The 19,570-nt window shown below is 49.0% G+C and overlaps 1 protein-coding gene across 2 annotated transcripts in view; it reads left to right on the top strand.

Moving 5' to 3' along the window:
• UBASH3B (ubiquitin associated and SH3 domain containing B) overlaps nt 1–19,570 on the top strand; it is a 143,841-nt gene that overhangs the window by 106,266 nt on the left and 18,005 nt on the right. The window contains exons 2-7 of one of the 2 annotated variants that reach the window (XM_036860911.1): nt 3,780–3,833; nt 4,593–4,779; nt 6,137–6,335; nt 9,640–9,809; nt 14,847–15,055; nt 19,117–19,249. In XM_036860911.1, the coding sequence (XP_036716806.1) occupies nt 3,780–3,833; nt 4,593–4,779; nt 6,137–6,335; nt 9,640–9,809; nt 14,847–15,055; nt 19,117–19,249 (952 nt within the window). Of the gene's footprint in view, nt 1–3,779; nt 3,838–4,592; nt 4,780–6,136; nt 6,336–9,639; nt 9,810–14,846; nt 15,056–19,116; nt 19,250–19,570 lie in introns of both variants that reach the window. The other variant, XM_036860912.1, reaches the window with a different exon arrangement.

Genomic DNA, 19,570 nt, shown 5'->3' with positions numbered 1-19,570 from the left:
GAGGGAGTGAGGATCCTGCTGGACCCGGACGTGGGACCAGCCCGAATCCACTCATCAGGTCCGAATCCAGCCGAGGGTACCAGAGACCATGGTCTCTGAAAGGGCTCCAACCAGTCAAACTTTAGCTGAGACAGGGACACCCAATAAACTCTTGGCTTTATTTTTGGTTTATTGGTACATTTGGTTTCCTGGTAAGAGTTCCTTGGGAGGAGAAGGAAATAAAGAGAAAGGAAGGAAGAAAGTAGGAGGGGAGGAGGGTGGGAGGGAGGAAGGAAGGATGCTGCTTTGCCTCCCACAAACTGTGACCCTGATGGTTGGGTAGAGCCATGGTTCTGGGGCCAGAGCCACCACGGACCCAAAATTCAACCGAGCTGCGGGCAGACAGTGGCAGGAATCGCAGCCCTCGCGGCCGCCGTGAAGCAAGGCTATCAGTGTGTGCTACTTGTTCCTCCCCATCTGGCTAATTTCCTCACAGCTGCTTGCCTGAGTGTTTTGATGAGCCATTGCTTTTATCTGCTTTGTGCTGTTCTTCCCCATCATTAGCAGGCATTAGAGTTTGCATCTTCTTTTTTTTTTTCCACACTCTGCTAAGAATGAACCCTAGACATAATTGGGAAGGTTAGGACCAGGGTCCGAAGTCAAATTTGTGCTCTCATGTAATAGCAGAACCTCAGTAGTTCACATGTCCCTCTGATTCTTACCATGAAAGTCCCAACTCAATGGCTGCTCTGATCCAATGACTGGAGTACTCTCCTTGGAGTTTAAAGGGATATTTCCCCTTTATCTGCCCAGCGGGCTCTGCCGACTTCTGAGTCACTCTGAGGGTAGCAGCTGTTCAAGCTCAGCCTGGTGTTTGGGGTCCACCCCACACACCCCACTGTTCTTGGCATTTGCCCCACCGGTGGACCATGGAGGTGGCAACTCTATGGCAACAGGCTTTCCTCAGTGGGATGGAGCGGAGAGATGTTCTGCCACTGCCTGTGTTCAGTCTGTTTTGTGGGCAGAATTCTGGGAACAAACTCAGCACAAACCACCATCAGCCTGGCAGTGGGTGAAGGAGCCGCAGAGCTCAGCCTCTGGCTCAGGACCCGAGGGGAGCAGCGCTATCACTCCTCCTACAGCCTCCTGCCTAGAGAATCACACACCTGTTTCAGATCGGTAACTACTTTCTGGAAACTTCCCCCAAACCAAACCAAACCAAAAAGCCACTTTAAAGCACATTACTGCCAGGACGTTCTTTCTGGAATCTAACTTGAGCCCCTTGTGCTATTGCCAAAGCTTCTTTTACTTTGGCTGACCCTCACTAGGAAAGCTACAACAGATATGATAACCTTTCATAACACTGAAGACCTCTCAGACTTGTCTTCTTCAGAAAGAAGAACTGGTGTTTCCTTAGCCTTTCACCACAGCCTTGTTACCCAAACCTTTCATTATCTTTCTCAATTGTATCTTTGAATCCTCTCCAAAACTTGGCTTTTGAGTTACAGGGACCATAACTTAATGAGATCTTTCATTTCCAGAGGACATTCCTAGTGCTGAAGGAAAAATAAATTAAACTTCAGATAAAATATATTTCTTTGGGGGAAGAGCCTAGGGAAAAAAAAATTGGATCCTTTATATAAATAGCACATCGTACAGCAAGTGAGCTTTCCTTTTCCCAATTGTTTTTGAAACAATGGGTCTTTTTTTGGCAAACTTAATCCCTCAAAGATTCTAACATCTAAAAGACCATGTTTTGTGTTCTTTTGTGGGTACACGGCTTGAGGATTTGAAAAAAGCAAAACAGGTGACCTCTGACTGTCTAGTAAGTGGTAAAGGAAACAGGGCTTGCATCTTGGCAACAATTAAGCACCTTATGCAGGTGTGGGAAGGAGGGGGTTTCCTGTGTTTCCAGCTTTTTCGGCACCAGCTTCTCTTCCAAGGGGTTCTGAGGAGTGTCTTCCTTCTTCATAACCTCAGCTTACTGTAAGTAGGCTTGTCTTCTAGAATGCCGTTCTACTTAGCTGTGCAGATTTTTCTATTCTGATCATTTGGTATTTGTGCTCAAGAGTTTCATGGGGGAAAAGAAGGTATTGTCTTTGGACTGTGGAAAAGAGCAACTGCGGCTGGCCTTGAATCAGGCTGGAATCTGCCCTCCACTCAGCACTCACCGTAGCCAGGCTACCCTGAGCACGTGACTTGACTTCCTTTACCTGAATTTCCCCCTGTGTCAAGTGAAGAAATTGGGGCCCCAGTTGATGTCTTAGGTCCCTTCCAATCTGACCCTCTGTGACTGTCACAGCATCATTGGTTCTCATTGCTCCAGAGAGGTACCAGAAAAAGGCAGGAGGAGTTGGGTTCAGCAGCCAGTCAGGAAAAGGTTGTTTGGGAAGAGCATCAGTTTAAACTAGAAATTCCTGCCCTCTCTTCTCTCTCCCAAGGACTCTGAATTGGGGTAGTATAAAGGGACAGGAATAACCAATTATTGATCGCCTCCAGTGAGTCAGGCACTGTTCAAGGCTCCTCACTGTAGAGGAGGGGTACTCGGTGAATTCCATCACCACAGCCCCTCACACCCAGCCCACCCCGCCCTCCCCCTCAGCTCAGCCCAGATCAGGTGTCCCAATCCTACGTGCTTAGGGTTCTCTGTGCTCTCCCCTCATTGCATTATTGACCACCCATGTAATTAAATAATTATTTGTGCAATTGACATTTTCACGCCTGCTCAACTGAAAACTCCATGAGGGCAGGGACCATATAAGTCTTGTTTTTCAGTGTATTCCTGGAGCCTAGCACAGTGCTGACAAAGTCATAGCAATTCATTAGGTATGTACCGAGCAAACATAAACTTGAATGCCTGAACGGACGGACAAGTAGCAAAGCTGGATACAAACCCAGAGCTATCTGGCTTTTGGAGACCTGTCTGACGTTTCAGAAGCGCTCTCCTCGTACGCTCGTGTGCAGGGCTGTGACTCGCTGCCAGCGCCACCCTGTGACCCTGCCCCACCGTGCACAGAACTTTGAGTGTTTCTCCCGCAGGGGGAGTGATAGCTGCCCTTCTCCAGCCAGCACCTTTTACCCAGTTTTACTCGTCCCCAAAGATGTCTGTAAAATTGTTGGAGACGATGGATCCAGTCTGAGGCTGCTGGTGGTAGTTGGAGGAAAGTGGGAGGAGGCACTGGATTTAAACCAGACCAATTGTCCTTGTGGGCATTTAGCCTCAAGTCTCAATGGCCTTAATAGAAAGTGGGGGGGGGGGGGGGGGGGGGGGGTGATGAATTGGGAGATTGGGATTGACATGTATACACTAATATGTATAAAATAGATAACTAATAAGAACCTGCTGTATAAAAAATAATTAAATTAAATTTAAAAATTAAAAAAAAATAAAGCACCATTTTCTAGCACACTTTGCCAGGAGGCTGCGAATGAGAAAACGCTCTGTAGGGGATCTGGGTCAGGAAGAGTGAGTGGGTGAAAGGGAAGGAGGGAAAAGCAAGACATGACAACCTTTAGGGAAGCAAAAATAAAAGTCTAATGTGGAAACGGCTAAAAATAGACGGCATGGGCTGTTAGGCTGCGTGCAAATCCAATGCTAATTACATGGAAATTAATCACAAGTCCTAACGTCCCTGTGCCTTGCTGTGACCCCTGGGGGGATGCCCTGCTGCAGGTGTCTCCCCTACACCCTTGAGGAGGCTTAACAGTGCCTGCTTCACACACAGCTCTTGCCACTGCAGTGGGAAAAGCTGATAGGAGGCTAAAAATACTAACAATAGAAATCTGATTTCTTCTTCCAGACAAAAAGCCTTGGCATCCACAGGAGGAAGAAGTGTTCAGGCAGCATGTGACTGGTTGGTATGAAATAAATAAATTGAGAAAATAGCATGTAATTAACTCTAAGTGTATGTGGATGAGCAGGGCTGTGCAGCCTGTCTCTAATGGACCCTTCGGGGGCGGGGGGAGGGGGAGGAACCAAAAGACCACGTGACAAGCCTGTGTATCAAGCCATTGGCCTCCTCTGTCCTGGCCCCAGAGTGTGCTCTCCTCAGAGCTGTCGAAAGAAATTCAGAGCATTTCCAAGACAGAGAGCCTCTGTCATGATATCCGCTCCCTCCTCCACGCACTTAAAGATCCATCCTAGATATCGGGCAAATGGATTTAGAAATATCCTACTTACTTACCTTCCAGGATATCGCTCCCCAGGGCCGACCCCACAAGGCGACCCTCCAAGCTTCCCTCATCTTTGGAGGCACATGCGTTTAATCATAGACGGAGCTGGAGGGGCAGGCCGGGCTGGAACAGTACTGGTGGCCTGGGAAAGGATTTGGGGTTGATCCGAAACGCTTCCTGGAGAGCGGCCTTAGGATTTTTTAGGGAGTCTTGGGATGCCCATGCGACAGGACAGGCAGGAGTAGAGAAGTTGGTGCATCTGAGGGTTGGTTACAAAGTATGAGCTTCGAGGGATGGATTTTTAAAGTACAAAACTGAAAACCCTCCCGCTCGCGGTGCTTGGCGGGGCGGAGGCTGCCCAAGATGGACCTTGATGTCAGTTCTCCCTTTGCTTCCATGGTTCTCAAGTGAGGCGTGCTCAGCCCCCCTTTCTCTGGCAGGTTGTTCTCCCACGTCGGCGACCCCTTCCTGGATGACCCCCTGCCCCGGGAGTACGTCCTCTACCTCCGCCCCACCGGCCCCTTAGCGCAGAAGCTTTCCGACTTCTGGCAGCAGTCGAAGCAGATCTGCGGCAAGAACAAGGCGCACAACATCTTCCCTCACATCACCCTCTGCCAGTTCTTCATGGTGAGCCGCAGCCCCCCCACCCCGGGGCGCCTGCACCCCTCCAGCCCCGGGGATTGGAGTCAAAGCTGGGAGCCTCTCAGGATGTGGGCAGAAACAGTCACGGGCTCCAGAGTTGGGTGAGCCTTTGAGGAATCAGTGAGGTCCACGGCTGCTCACCCTGGTCCTCTTTCTAACACCTGCCGAGGCCTCGGAGCACCCCGGGTCTGGTGTAGCATCGTGATGACCGTGTGCTCCTCAGGACCCAGGGGACAAGCCTGACCCACTGGGTGACACACTGGTCTGGTAGCCACAAGGGGAATGGATTCTCTAACCTAGCTTCTCCTGTCTGTCATCTCCCTCCCCTCTCACGAGGAAGGAGCAGACATTAGAGAGCTGGGGATGAAACACGTAGTCTACAGATGGGGGGAGCGACTTTAGCCTCCTGCACACCATCCGCAGGTTTTGCCGTGCTAGATCTTTCTAGAGATGGCTAGGATACGTTTCTCCTGCCATAGTTACCTAGCCCATAATTCTAGCTGTCATGAAGCTTAGGCAGAGACTGAATCAAATCCCTCTCGTTCCAATAAATGTAAACATATTTCATCTACTTTGGTTCTCTGCAGAGATGGAGAAGAATTGATGCGTCCAGCTATAGTCACAATGAAGCAGAATGGTAGCATTTTAAGACAATATGTTTTTCTAATATTGGGGGTTGTTTTTTCCAGAATCTCATTCATATTCTCCCCCACCTCCACCTTTTATAGGTGAAAATATGTTCCTAACACCTTCTCTTTTACCATTCATGCTGAAAATTAAAATGATGATCATTTCCTGTTAGTCATCCAGGATCTTTCTCAAAAGCATTCAGAGCTTTAGACACTCCCATTCTTTCTTCTAGTGCTCTGGGGAGGCGGGGGGAGGGGGAGGATATTGCAGCTCTCGGGACCTCATTCTTCCCAGGTATCATGGGGGTGGAGATAGAGTCAACTTTGGATCACGTAAGTGGAATAGAAAAGGCACAAACGATGCAAAACTGTAGAAAACACACAACAACTTATCGTGGGGTGCTGTACACTCTCTTGGCATGTCCCTCATGCTTGCTTTCTGCTGGACCAGCCCTACTGCCTTCTGGCGGGGCTCAGAGGAGCACATTGGAGCAGGGAGAGGGGGAGGGGAGAGGTTGTCCATCGTCCCAGTTTAATTGACCGCTTGGATAATCCGTTTCCAGATAACTGGGAGGCTGCAGGTCTTCTCCCTGCTCACAGACAGGAATGATGGTTCACTTAGCAGCCTCCAGCTCTGGGCAGAGGATGCCAAAGCTAAGTAGCGGCAGACATCTCCCCTTGTCTCTGAACGAAGCCTCTTGTTTCCCTGCCAGTGTGAGGACAGCAAGGTGGACGCCCTGGGGGAAGCCCTGCAGACCACCGTCAGTCGCTGGAAATGTAAGTTCTCAGCCCCGCTGCCCCTGGAGCTCTATACCTCCTCCAACTTCATCGGCCTCTTCGTGAAGGAAGACAGCGCAGAGGTCCTCAAGAAGTTTGCCGCCGACTTTGCTGCGGAGGCTGCCTCCAAAACCGGTGAGCTGCCAGCTGCCAGGCCTGCCCCGGGCCCTGGGAATTGGAAAGTCGGGAAGGAGAGGGACAGGAAATGATTGTGGAGGAGGAGGGTGGAGTCGGGAGGTAGAGGGTCCTGCAGGAGTGGGCAGAACATGCCCAAGAACACAGCCGTTTCCTGCAGGACCCCACACCTCTTGCCCCTTTAAAAAATATTCAGCTACAGTTCTGCTAACCTCCTTGAGAGCAGGTCCAGTGCCTACTCCCTGACACCCACACTGAAGGTACATAAATGACTGTTCCCACTGAAATATAAATGTGTTCCTTTGCAGCCCCACCATCTCCTCCCTGTTCAGAAATAAGGAACTTTTCTCTGTGTGTGTGTGTGTGTGTGTGTTTTGTTTTTTGTTTTTTTTGGCCACTCTGCCTGGCTTTCAGGATCTTAGTTCCCCGACCAGGGATCGAACCCTGGGCCCTCGGCAGTGAAAGCGCGGAGTCGTAACCACTGGACCACCAGGGAATTCCCAAGGAACCTTCTTTTCCTCCTCCAAACCCCCATCCCAGGCAGGTGTTAATCTGGGTCTCCCCATCCCCTCCGTGTGGACCGAGGTCTTTGCTCAGGGGGTCCACAGCACAGAGAGTAGAGTGGAACCACTTAGCATCCAGTAATAATCAAATCCACTGAGCCAACACCTTTTGACTTTCTGAAGCCCAGTAGACAGGCCCCTAAGCCTCAAAAGGGCCCCTATCCGCCCCTTTACAATGTCACCTGCTCTTTGCATGGGAGGTCTCAGTTCAAGCTAACAACTGAGGTTTACCGTCAAAGGAATCAGTTTGGAGGGACGCTCAGGATGTGTGCTGACTTAAAGGCGGGCAGCGGAGAGACGGGACAGGAGGCAGAGGTTTGCAAAGTCTTCCTGTGTGACTGCGGGTGCAGACAGCTCCCTAAGCTCCGCAAGGGCCTCGCCTGCCGTGGGACAGACAGACAATGGGTGGGGGGGTCTTTCTGGTCCCTTTAGAATGAAATCACAATCAGCAGGTATTTATTGGGCACCTACTGTGTGTTTGTCCATGAGGAATGCAACAGGGAAGAAGAGGTGGTTTCTCCAGGCACCGTGTCATAAGAGCTGTGAGAAGAGAGGCCATCATCCCGCCATGAGGTGATGGATTGGGGCCCCCTTCACAGAAGAAAGGACAGTCACCCCGGGAAGACGCTGATCCAGGGGATGGGAATAGGGCCCCACAGGAGGGCAGGCGGCATGAGCGCAGGCAGGAGGGAGCAGGGTGCTGGGACCAGTGGGGCCATTGCCCTGACCAGAGCGGAGGGCGTGAGCTGCCCACCCGGGTCCTGAGTGTTGAACGCAGTGCTGGCAGAGGGCCCAGCTGGCCAGCCCTGCCCTTTGCTCCCTGGGCTCCTGACCTTTGGCCTCCACCTCACCTGCCTGTGTCCCACTCTGCTCTTTTCATCCCCAGCTCTCGGGGCCTTTTTCTCAGTGGCCTTTTCTACCAGAAAACCCCCAAATAGGGCTCAGGACCCTAGGAAGAGTGTGGTGAGGGCCCAGCATCACTGAACAGGATCCCAGCGAGGTCTCTACGCTCAGAGGAACCCGGGCCCGTAGGTCACCTCTGTGCATTGGGAGCCTGGTCTCCTTAGACGCCCCACCTCCACCCCTTCATCCCCAGGGACTCGTCTCTGCTCTCTGACTTCGGTGGAGCCTGCCCCCTTCACAGGAGCATAAAACTTCAGAGACATGGCCTCATAGGCAGATTATTTCCTGTTCCCATCCCTCCACCTCAGGGAAATGGCTCTTTTCATCCCACAGTAGCTATCGTCAAAACCACTAAAACTTCCACAAGAACCAAATCTAATGTTGTAGCCACAAAACCCAAATCATTCACAAGTGAGTAAAGCAGGTCTCAGCCAGGACGCGGCCAGTTCACAAAGCGCGTATCGAGGGACAGGCAGGCGGGCCCTTTGCCGGGCGAGCCAGTTCCTCCCCAGCCATCTGAGTTCTCTCTGCAAGGACCGGTCGGCTTGGCGGGCTTCTCGGCCCCGGTGCGGCCCCCTGCTGGTGACTCGGAGAACTGGGCGGCCCGGTGTGGAAAGCGGGCCAGCAGGTCTTTGCCCTAGAACTTGTGTCGTGGTAGTCAGAGGCGTGGCAGACCCAGATTCCGTCAGCGAGTAGATGAAGTGTCGTCCTCCATCCTTGATGGTTTAAGGAGATTCATCCGTGTGTCTTCATTCATTTAACAAACACTGAAAGCCCGTGGGGTGCTGAGCACGGGTTGGGGGGTAGTGGGGTTATAATCCATGAACAGGACACAGAGCCCTCCTCGCCTCGCGGGGCTTACACCGAAGAAACGCATGCAGTATAACAGAAAAAGTACTCAAAACCACAGCCCCAACTTCTACAATTCTTCTACCTCTGTGCGACTTGAGCAAGCCCCTTAATTTCTGGAATTCCCTAAATTCCCTCTAGTTGCATCTTCTTTGGTGTTTGAGCTTGGACAGTAGATGAATCTCCCTCACTGCAAGACAGACAAAAGACAAATGAAAGCTCTTGCCTTGTGTAGGTAGGCTGGTTTCTTTTGTTTTGCTTTTTAGGGTGTCTTAGAATAATAGTCTGCATACTTTAAACCTGTGGTTTTCAATCGGAGTGATTTTTGCTCCATCTCCCCCCCAGAGGTCATTTGGCAAGGTCTGGAGTTGTTTTTGGTTGTTAAAACTTGGGGGGGTGCTGCTGGCATCTAGTGGGTAGGGGCCAGGGTTGCAGCTAAACACCCAGTAATGCACAGGACAGCCCCCATAACAAAGAATTATCTGGTCCAAAATGATGTTGAGAAATCCTGTTTTAAACTTTGAAAATAATCCATCTTTTCCCCTCATTTCTCCATCAGAGCCACCCAGAAGCTAAGAGGCTTGATTTCAAAACGAAGGCAAAATAACCTTGGGAGTCCCATGATGACAAAATTTGCTCCTTATTTCCACATAAATTGGCTCATCCCTTTAGGTCTCGGTTTCCTCGTCTGAATGGTGGGGCCAGTGACACTCACCTGGATTTGTTGTGAGCAGCTGCCAATCAAAATGATTGTCTCTCAGCTGGTCCAGAAAAGCCAGACGTGTGGCTCTTTCTCTCTCGGACTGTGGGTTTTTACCCCCCACCCCGCTTCTTATTCCACTGCTGTGAAGGAGAGAAACAGGTTTTGTCTGACCGAGGGACTCTGTCCTCTGCTATTTGGGAAACAGATTTATCGGGGCACCGTTCTGTGTTTTTCCTTGTCTTCGCCATCGAGATGCAACAGCTGCCTCTTCCCTTCCTTCTTCCAGAAGTGCACGTAGAGCCCCATAAGAAGCAGCTGCACGTGACCCTGGCTTACCACTTCCACGCCAGCCACCTGCCCACCCTAGAGAAACTCGCCCAGAACATCGACGTCAAACTCGGGTGCGACTGGGTGGCGACCATATTCTCCCGGGATATCCGATTTGCTAACCACGAGGTAACGTCTCACTGGGGCTCCTGACTCTGCCAGGGGTGCCGGGGTGCCATCAGCACCAGTAGCACTGGCTGCTGTGGGGAGATGGACACCAAAGGGAAGTCATGCCCAGGAGTCATCTGGCCTGGAATCTCCTCCAGGCACTGGCCAGCTCACTGGGCAGCTTTGAGCTTGCCTCTCTTGTCTCTGGGTCCCAAGTGGCTGAGCTGTGCAATATCCCCATTGTTCTGTCTGCCCTGCCATCCTTACTGGAATGACATAGAAATGAAATGGGAGAATAGATAGAAAAGCATGTTGATAAATTTTTAAATATTCTATCAGTTCACAGTATTAACAGGTAGAAGACACCATCCTGATCTTAGGTGAGGAGAACACCTAAATACAAAAAAAAAAAAACCAAACAAACCCTGAACACATAGCTAACGGATATTTGCTGAGTATCTATGGCATGCAAGTTACCATGGAACATACTAAAATTTTATTTTATTATTTATTTTTTATTTTTTATTTTATTTTTGGCTTTGTTGGGTCTTCGTTGCTGCACGTGGACTTTCTCTAGTTGCGACGAGCAGGGTCTACTCTTCATTGCGGTGCGCGGGCTTCTCATTGCGGTGGCTCCTCTTGTTGCAGCATGCAGGCTTCAGTAGTTGCAGCACATGGGCCCTAGAGCACGCGGGCTTCAGTAGTTGTGGTGTGTGGGCTCAGTAGTTGTGGCTTGCGGGCTGTAGAGCACAGGCTCAGTAGTTGTGGCGCACAGGCTTAGTTGCTCCGCGGCATGTGGGATCTTCCCGGAGCAGGGCTCGAACCCATGTCCCCTGCATTGGCAGGCGGATTCTTAATCGCTGCACCACCAGGGAATTCCCTAGAATTTTAAAATGTGGTCCTGTCCTCAACGCATTTGAGTCTAGCAGGGAAGAGAGAACAGACACATATGAAATGAATGCACAGACCACATATTGTGAGAGTTTGTGTGCATCACATGGGAGACCTGAGAGGGACAACTGAATTCCAGGACAGGCAGAAAGATTGGCATGGTCCTGGCATCCTTCTTTTGAAGGAATTGACATTGCTTTCCAGGACAGGCACGTGCCATCTCTGAAGAGTCTTATTGTCCTTTTTTTCCTGAAGGAGAAGCTGAGACATAGGGATTCAGTGGCTGGTCCAAAGCTAAAGAACAATTTAGGACCAGAACTGAAGCCAGAAGCCAGGGGTTCTGACCAATAAAGATGGGCAGCCCATCTAAAAAAAGACCACAGAGTTTGCAAAAATTGTCATCCAGTTTAACTACATTTATGAAGCATACGTATAAATTGTTTCCTAGTTTTTCAGCAGCAAAAGAACTGATATTTTGTTAGTTTACATAGCCTTTTAACATCTGTATTAGATGTTTTTTTAAAAAATATGAAAAAGAGTTAGAAATTCAGGGTCTAGGCCAGGCGACCTCATCGTTGTTTTGGAAGTGTTTGGAAGAGCCAACCCGTGACAAAGGTCCAGGACAGGGCGCAGGGCCCGAGAGTGTCAGGGACGTGCAGATTTGTCTGGCTCTACTGATGGGAATGTCATGTCCTCCTTCCAAGTCATTTGATGCAAGTTTCTGTAAAGACACAGCAAGGAGACTGGGCTTAATCTTACTTCAGAATTCTGACATCTCCTGGACTTGCTTAGCATGAGCCCTAAATAGAACAAGAGAGGTGTGGCTGATTGGATTCCTTCCGAGGGCAGAGAAAAAGAAGTCAAGGGTGGCATGCCAATGGACCATGAGAAGTCACCTTTCTAAGAGAAGGAAGGTGGCGATAGAATTTTCCAAGGAATATCTTCTAATCAACACTGCCCTCCAGTTAACTCAGAGGGTAATTGCTTTTCTGCCTGACCCACATTCTGCTCATCTGGCACGGAGGGAAAGAGGCAGCTAGCACCCACATGAATTATTTTCTAAAAATAACATGGCCTCTTTTTATCTCTTATTTGTAAAAGCTCATTTATTACTGTTCCTCCTGATAAAGCTCTCCGTCTGAGGTCATTTGGCTTTAGCTGTGCCCTCCTGCATATGTAAACCTCTACTTGCCTTCCTCCTCCTCCTGTGCCCAGGAGGCAGGATTGATTAACTGATCCAGTGAGGTGACAGATGTCCGGAGAAGGCCAGTGGTTTAGGCAAGGACGCTCAGCAAGTGATGCTTCGGAACCCTCTGGGGTCTCACCCCTCTGCTGTTCAGATGCTCACTTGATGTGGGCTTGCAAATGCTTGCTTGTACTTCACACCATCTCTTCCACGTTAGTGATCCCAGTGTGCCATGCCAGTTTTATGTGTCAAGCACTAGAAATCTAGAGGAAGGACAGAGTTACAGAAAAAGCATAAATTTTGGAGTTGGGCACACACGGCTTCAAATCCTGGCTCCCTCACTTTAGCAGTGGTTAGATTCACTTTTACAACTTCTAGAAAATAATCTAGTCCTTAGTTCTCTCGTGTGCAGAATGCCGACGATATTTTGCTGGGCTGTCGCATGAACTAGAGGACATATGGAAAGGTCCTACCATAAGAGCCAGCACAGAGTGGGCATAGCGACAACGACAAAATTGCCACAGCTGTTATTGTTACTGAGAGTAAAAAGGGCTTCAAAGGCAAAGAGGGTCAGTTCCTGTCATCACATGGGGCTGTACCTGCCCTTCCCAAGATGTCAGTCAGCAAACTTTGAGCTTAGTCTCCAAGTAGGAAGGGAGGGAAAACATACTTGAGACAGACTCAAGAGTGCTTACAAGTAGATGCTAAACATAAAAGAGTATCACATAGGACAAAACGAGGCACATGAGCTGAGATCTCCCAAACTTGGGCTGACTTTTGCACATGCTTTTGGTAAGTGGGAAAGGGCTATGGGGACCTGGGCACCGGTTATAATTTGAGATTTGCTGCAATACCTTGATTTTTTTTTATTGATTATTCGATAAATCAAAGCTCCTTATTGTCCAACTACTCTCTGCCTAGGACACAGTGTCCCCTCTGCTCCTTTCTGTGCCTCGATCTCCCTGGAGATCGCCTAGAGCTAGAATACTTACCCCAGCGCCCTCAAGTGAAAGGAGGAATGAGTTCTTCTCCCAAGTCATTTTTGAGGTTCTCAAAGAAAAGACACTTCTGCTGAGTCAAAGGCATCATTAGCCAGGACTGTGCTGCCCTTGAGTGTCTAAGGAACCTGAGTTGAGTTTAGACTTGTTCCCCGTGACTTGGTGCCTCTCTCCACCCTGTTCCAGGGAAAGGAATGTTCCTTTTGTTGTCTCAACACATACCTAGCCTATAGATTTAAGAGATTGCTTGTGAATATTTTTTTTCTTTAAGCTGTTTTAACAACCCAGCAAAAAAAACCTTCCTGGTTAGTGTGGAAACATGGTTTGAGTGAGTATGTGGCAGAGGAGTGGGAAGGCGATGGGATGGAAGAAGATCTAGAGCTGAAGGGGACATCAGAAATCCAGTGGAGCAGGTAGTCAAGTTCTGTGCATTATCATGTTCATTCTCTGGGGGAAAAAAATCATATTTTTACTGGCTCCTCTCATTAGCAACTTCCAGAAAGAAATTCTTTATGACATGCTCTGATGTATCAGCTTGACCCCAGTGAGCTGATTAGCTCACAAGCCTACCCAGCACAGGATTCAGGGGTCAGCATCAGCTGGACGGAAAGATAACCCCTTGAAAGCCAGCCATCATGGGTCAATAGAAATAATTATGCTCCTCCTGTGTACCAGAGTCCTCAGGAGTTTTCTTAGGTTGTCTCATTTAACTTTTACAGTCCAGGTAGCATTTGACAGATGAGAAAACAGAGGCCAAAGTTAAAAACCTGTACGTGGGAACCAGAATATTTTGCCTGCCACTAGTAGCTTCAAGATCAAAGGAAAAGCTGATAAAACAGCCCCTCTTAGCCCTTGTGAAACACAGAAAATATTTTCCTTACTATTGAGGTCTCCTGCTGTTAACAAAAATGTAGTAAAATAAATGTTTTCCGAAGTATCTTCATGCCTATGCCTGTGATGTTTCTATATACCACAAAAGGAGGCAAAAAGTGGAATAAATCAGCCAAGTGGCATAGCCTGAGGTTGGCCCTGGGGGCTTTTTCTGAGCCCAAAGAAGGAACACGTGGTCTCCATCTGTTCACTGACAAAAGCTGGTTACAGACATGACACACTGATGGCTGTGAAAGATATTTTTCTTTCCAGGCCTTTGTTAAAAATGGAGGTTTAAAGAAAGCTTTTTTTTTTTTAATTTATTTATTTTATTTATTTTTCACTGCGTTGGGTCTTCGTTGTGGTGCACGGGCTTCTCATTGCGGTGGCTTCTCTTGCAGAACACGGGCTCTAGGTGCACAGGCTTCAGTAGTTGTGGCACGTGGGCTCAGTAGTTGTGGCGCACGGGCTTAGTTGCTCCGCGGCATGTGGGATCTTCCTGGACCAGGGCTCGAACCCGTGCCCCCTGCATTGGCAGGAGGATTCTTAACCACTGCGCCACCAGGGAAGCCCTAAAGAAAGCTTCTTGAAGGCAGGGACCAAGTCTTGTTTAAGCCGCTGAGTTACGTGGAAAGGAGAACACTTCATTCCCAAAGCCTTCCCAGGGGAGTCTCTCCATCTGGGCATCAGTGACATCTGCATGGAAGACTCCCTTCCCATGAGTTGCATTTCCAGGGTCTACTTTGGCACCTACCCTGGCAGACGGAGCAGAGAAAACTAGGTCCAACCCTGTTTGTATAGAAGTTTACTGGAGAGCCTACAGGTTTACAGATGAATTTCTAAAAACCGTATCTTTTGAAGCAAAGACATGCCTGAAGGAAAGTCTGGAAACAGCCAGGAGCACCAGCACATACTCACAGTACCCTGAAAAGAGAAGAAACGCCTTCTGATCTGAATCCAGATCTCCTCAGAGCCTGCAGACCCCAGGGGCACCTGTCAATGTCAGCTTCTGGACATGTGCCCTGTTAGAGCAGAGCACACAGACCGGCCCTGGAGGTGCTCAGAAGAACGGGTCAGACGTGGGCCTCACGCATCCCTCTCCTCCTTTTTCAGACGTTACAGGTGATCTACCCCTACACCCCGCAGAACGACGATGAGCTGGAGCTGGTCCCTGGGGACTTCATCTTCATGTCGCCCATGGAGCAGACCAGCACCAGCGAGGGCTGGATCTACGGCACATCCCTAACCACAGGCTGCTCCGGACTCCTGCCTGAGAACTACATCACCAAGGCTGACGAGTGCAGCACCTGGATATTTCATGGGTAAGCAGATGCTAAGTTCTTTGCCTGCTGCTTTTCAAAGAACATTGCGGACTTCGAGGAGGTGGCAGGGAAACGGACTTGATCCTGGACAGGCAGGGCAGCAGTAGCAGTAAATGAAGTCCGAGGGGGAAGAAAGCCCTATTGGTTCCAGACTTTCAGGGAAGGGCTGAGCTGGGGCATGAGAAAAATGGGAGATGGCCTGCCCTGCTTCACTCTGCCTGCCCCATTGGATGTAACATCTGTCTGAGTTCCTGACTGGAGACTAAACTGAGGCTGCTTGGGGGACCATCTCTTCTGGCCTCAGTGTGGGTCATCCCAGCACTGAGTCTTTATGGCTTTGGGGCTTCTGTCCACTCTTTCTTGGGTCATTGCACAGAAGGGTCTGACTCCCCAGAGAAGCAGGACAGATTCCCACTATGCCAGCCAGACCAGTAGTGAAAGGATTTGCAAGGGTCAGGAAACCTAACCGCCCCTCACCGTGACGTGACCCTGAGCAAGTCCTGAGACTTGGCATGTGAATGCCTAGATGACAGAGACCATTTCTGTGGCAATGGGCAACTGCCAGAGCCTTAGAAAGGCAAGCGGTCCCTTCCCCACCCAAGTTTTCTGTAGAGTGATAGCGTTCCACCCATCCCTCACTCCTGCTTTGCCCCCAAACCAACCTGGTCCCATGTTGAGAGTGACCTGTGTTGTATGACCAGCTTTGTCTTGAGAGAGAGGTGCCTTTTGTTCCTCTTTTATGTTTCTTAATCGGAGAAGTTCAAAGCCAGCCCTTCCCTGGTGCACTCGGGCATCTGGCCAGGGTGTGCATGCCGGTTTGTTTTTCTCCCTCTTGTTCTTGCCATGTGCCAACGTGACTGAGCGCCGGAAGCTCTGAGCACCAGCTGCACGGTGTGTAACACTGCTTCTCTTGTATGACAGTAATAACAGAGACGGGCAATTTCAGTGAGTGTTTTGCCTGAAGGGAGAAAAGAAAAGACGGTCCCCTACCCTGGTTAGCAGCAAGCAGATAAACCACAAACCCAGAGATGGGAAGGAATATCTTCTTCCTTGATAACTGCCTCCCCAGCAACCCTTCCTCTTCCTTCCCCATCCCATCCCCACCCCCACCCAATGAACATCCAGCATTTGGGGGCACAAATTGGAAGGTCAAAGCTGCCTCGTGTTCCCGAGACCTTTGCTTTTTTTTTTTTTTTTTAAGTATTTATGTATTTATTTGGCTGTGCCAGGTCTTAGTTATGGCACGTGGGATCTAGCTCCCTGACCGGGGATTGAACCCGGGCCCCCCTGCACTGGGAGCACGGAGTCTTAGCCACTGGACCACCAGGGAAGTCCCCCCAGACCTTTGCTTTTTCAGCAATGTTTCTAAGTTGGGTTTCCAAAGTCACCGTTTTATCTCTGTAAAAAAAAAAAAAAAAAAACAAGCGAAGCATACGTGAAGAAACGGAGAGTCAAAAGATTATTTGATGATATACAGCTCCCAGATCACATTCTTAAAAGTAGGGCTCCCTGTGGGAAGAGTATGTGGGAGAAGTTCTGCTGACCCGGCTCAGATCTGTGCATCTAAACCCACTCTTGCCCAAGTTAGAGCTCAGCTGAAACTGGGGGGATCCTCGGTGACCTCAGTCCATGGATCCCAGGGAGGTCTGTGTGTCATCTCCCTTTATTTTGAGAGATTACTAGTGATGTTATTTCCCTGGGAACCATGTCTGAAATTTCACTGTCAGCTGCCACAGCCAACCCGGCTGAGAGTGGGGGAAATACTAATATACTAGGTGTTAGGACATTGTAATTAAGAATTTGAGTTTTTATTCCAGTAGTCTTAGATTCAAATCCTGACTCTCCCACTCACCAGCTGTGTGACCTTGGCCAACTAACATGACCTCTCTGAGCCTCAGTTTGCTAATCTATGAAATGGAGATAATAATTGCATTTCCCTTACAGGCGTGTGTGAACACTGCTGTAAAGGACTTAGCTTTATGTGGATCAGTGCCGTGTATAAAACAGCACTGAATCTACAAGAGCCATTAGCTTTATGGTTATTTTTTTCTTCTAACTTGTCTTTTCTAGTCCTCTCTTACATGCTTGTCAAATCAAATGTCTCTTCCACAAAAGCGATCCTATAGAAGAACTGCACTTTCCTAATTAACCCCAGAAGTGGAAATGACTCAGAGAGGCAGGGCCCAGCTGCTATAAGACAGCCTTGTTTCACCCCTAATGACAGGTAGCCTGGGGGAGGGAGAGCCACGGGGTCCTCAAGCATGACCTGGCCGACTTGATGGGAAGTTGCGGAGGGGATTCAAGCAACAAGTAGGGACTTGGGGTCAGCAGCCCTTCCCAACTCTTCCTCCCCTGTCCTCAGTTTTCCGAGTCCCTCCTAAGGAAATATTTTCCTACCACCCTTATTAGAGCACCCTGCCTGGTTCTGAGTATCTCCAGATATGTATCAATTGGTCAAAGCCCCACCGTGTCCTCTAAATTGGGGTAAGCTGGCCGGTCCTTCTCGGCTGACACACAGCCCTGATGTGTCCTAGGGAGGTGCCAGTGTCTCCCCGATGCTTGAGAAGATGTTCCAGGCGTCAGGTGCAGCTTTCTCCCTACTCTGCACTCAACATGAAGCATCTGACTATTGTCTTACTGGAACTGATGGCCCCAAACTGCCTCAGTGAGTCAGGGCCTTTGATTACAGTGACAGTTGAGAAGAGAAGGAGGCTGGCAGTCTCGCTGCCGGCTGAGCTGAAGGAGAGAGAGAAGGGATTCTATCAGTGTCTTCACAGCTGTAATAAAGTAAAGAAATTAGGGAACATGTACAAGCAAGATGTCAGGATGATTCCATATATCCAGACATCTCAGGTCCTGAAGCTTTGATGAATCAGACAGTGAAACTGAATTTTCTTTAACTGTGTGATGTTTGGGAGGGTCTCAGTTTAAAATAAAGGAAAACAACCAGCCTATTAGACTGTGTGAATGGCACAAGATTTCCTTAGAAATAACCCCAAAAAATTAAAACATAACCATAAAGCTAATGGCTGTTTTAGATTCAGTGCTGTTCTATACATATGGAACTTTACCCTAGTTGTAAAGAAGCAAGAAATCTAAAATTTAAATGCTCTCCCTTGACGCTGCCCAGTGATGCAGCAGGAGCTGTCTGTTGGATTTGCCTAACACCATAGTTGAGTTGCAGTGTTTATTAGATAAAGCTTTTTGGAGGCCTTACTAATCAAAGTAATTTAAACACAGCATGATTTGCTGCGTGTCTTTCAGCAAGACCTCTTTTGGGGCTTCTGTAGTTACAGTGTTACATCCAGAAATGAGAGCTCTTGGCTCAAAGCTCTACACATCTGGTGAGAATGGTCTCCTCTGGAAAAATGCTGTATTTAATCATCTTGTTGGAGGTATGATTGAGATGGGGGAGGGGTTTGGAAATGGAAGGAGGTAGAGTAGGGGGTAATGGGCAAAGGTTTCCTTGACCATTAGGAGCCACAGGCAAAGTGGTGGAGACGGTCAAAATCCTCCCTCTCATTTGTCAGTTCAGATGGAAATCACCATGGAAAAGATGAAAGGCAACAGGAATTGTTTATTTCTTTGAGCCAGAAAAAAGAGCTGGAAACAATGGTACAAAATTGATACCTCATTATTCTGCAGCATGCTTTGGGTGCCAGCCACGCCTGTGGCATCCTAATAAGCAAGCACAGAATCACAGGCCCCATCCCTGCCCAGAGGGATGAACGCATCTGTTCCAAGTACAGAAATCCATCCACCACTAATTTATTAACTGCAAGACTTCAGTATGAAACAGGATGTTCCTTATAAAAATATCAAATCACTATGTTGTACACTTGAAACTAGTATAATATCGTTAGTTAATTATACTTCGATAAACAATTTTTTAAAAAGATGTTCCTCTGCAAGCATGGGATGCCCCCTGCTCAGCTTTCCCAACCTTTGCACTGCCCCAGGGAGTGTTTCCTACTCATTCCCACAGTCCCGTTGAGCCCAGGGATGAAGTGCTGATGACTTCTGGCCAAAGCAGTTAACATCTTCCTTGTCTTCCTCTGCAGTTCTTACTCGATCTTAAATACATCATCTTCCAACGCGCTCTCATTTGGGGATGGCATCCTGGAGAGGCGGCAGTATGACGACCAGGGCCTGGGGGACACGACGCCCCTGACCATCATCTGCCAGCCCACCCAGGTAAGGCTGACTGTCAGGGCCACCTCCTCAACTCTGCTCAGGATTCACTGAGCACCTTTTTACTAAGGATGAGGCCTTGCCCTTGCTGCCCCCAAAGGGTTACCTATCTCTCAGGGCACAAGAGCCTAAAAGATATATACGAATTTCAGGCTAGGAAGAGTCAGATGGGTGGTGCTGACAGTGACCACCAGCATCTGGGTCTAGGCTGGTAAGGAAGGCTGCTCTGCAGAGAGGATGACGTGTTATCTGTAAAGCAGTAACACAGTTGAGCCTTGAACAACGCGGGGGTTAGGAATGCCGACCCTCCATGCTCCATACAGT

Source organism: Balaenoptera musculus, chromosome 8, assembly GCF_009873245.2.
Source record: "Balaenoptera musculus isolate JJ_BM4_2016_0621 chromosome 8, mBalMus1.pri.v3, whole genome shotgun sequence".
NCBI classification, from domain to species: domain Eukaryota; kingdom Metazoa; phylum Chordata; class Mammalia; order Artiodactyla; family Balaenopteridae; genus Balaenoptera; species Balaenoptera musculus.
This window is presented reverse-complemented; position numbering and strand designations above follow the sequence as displayed.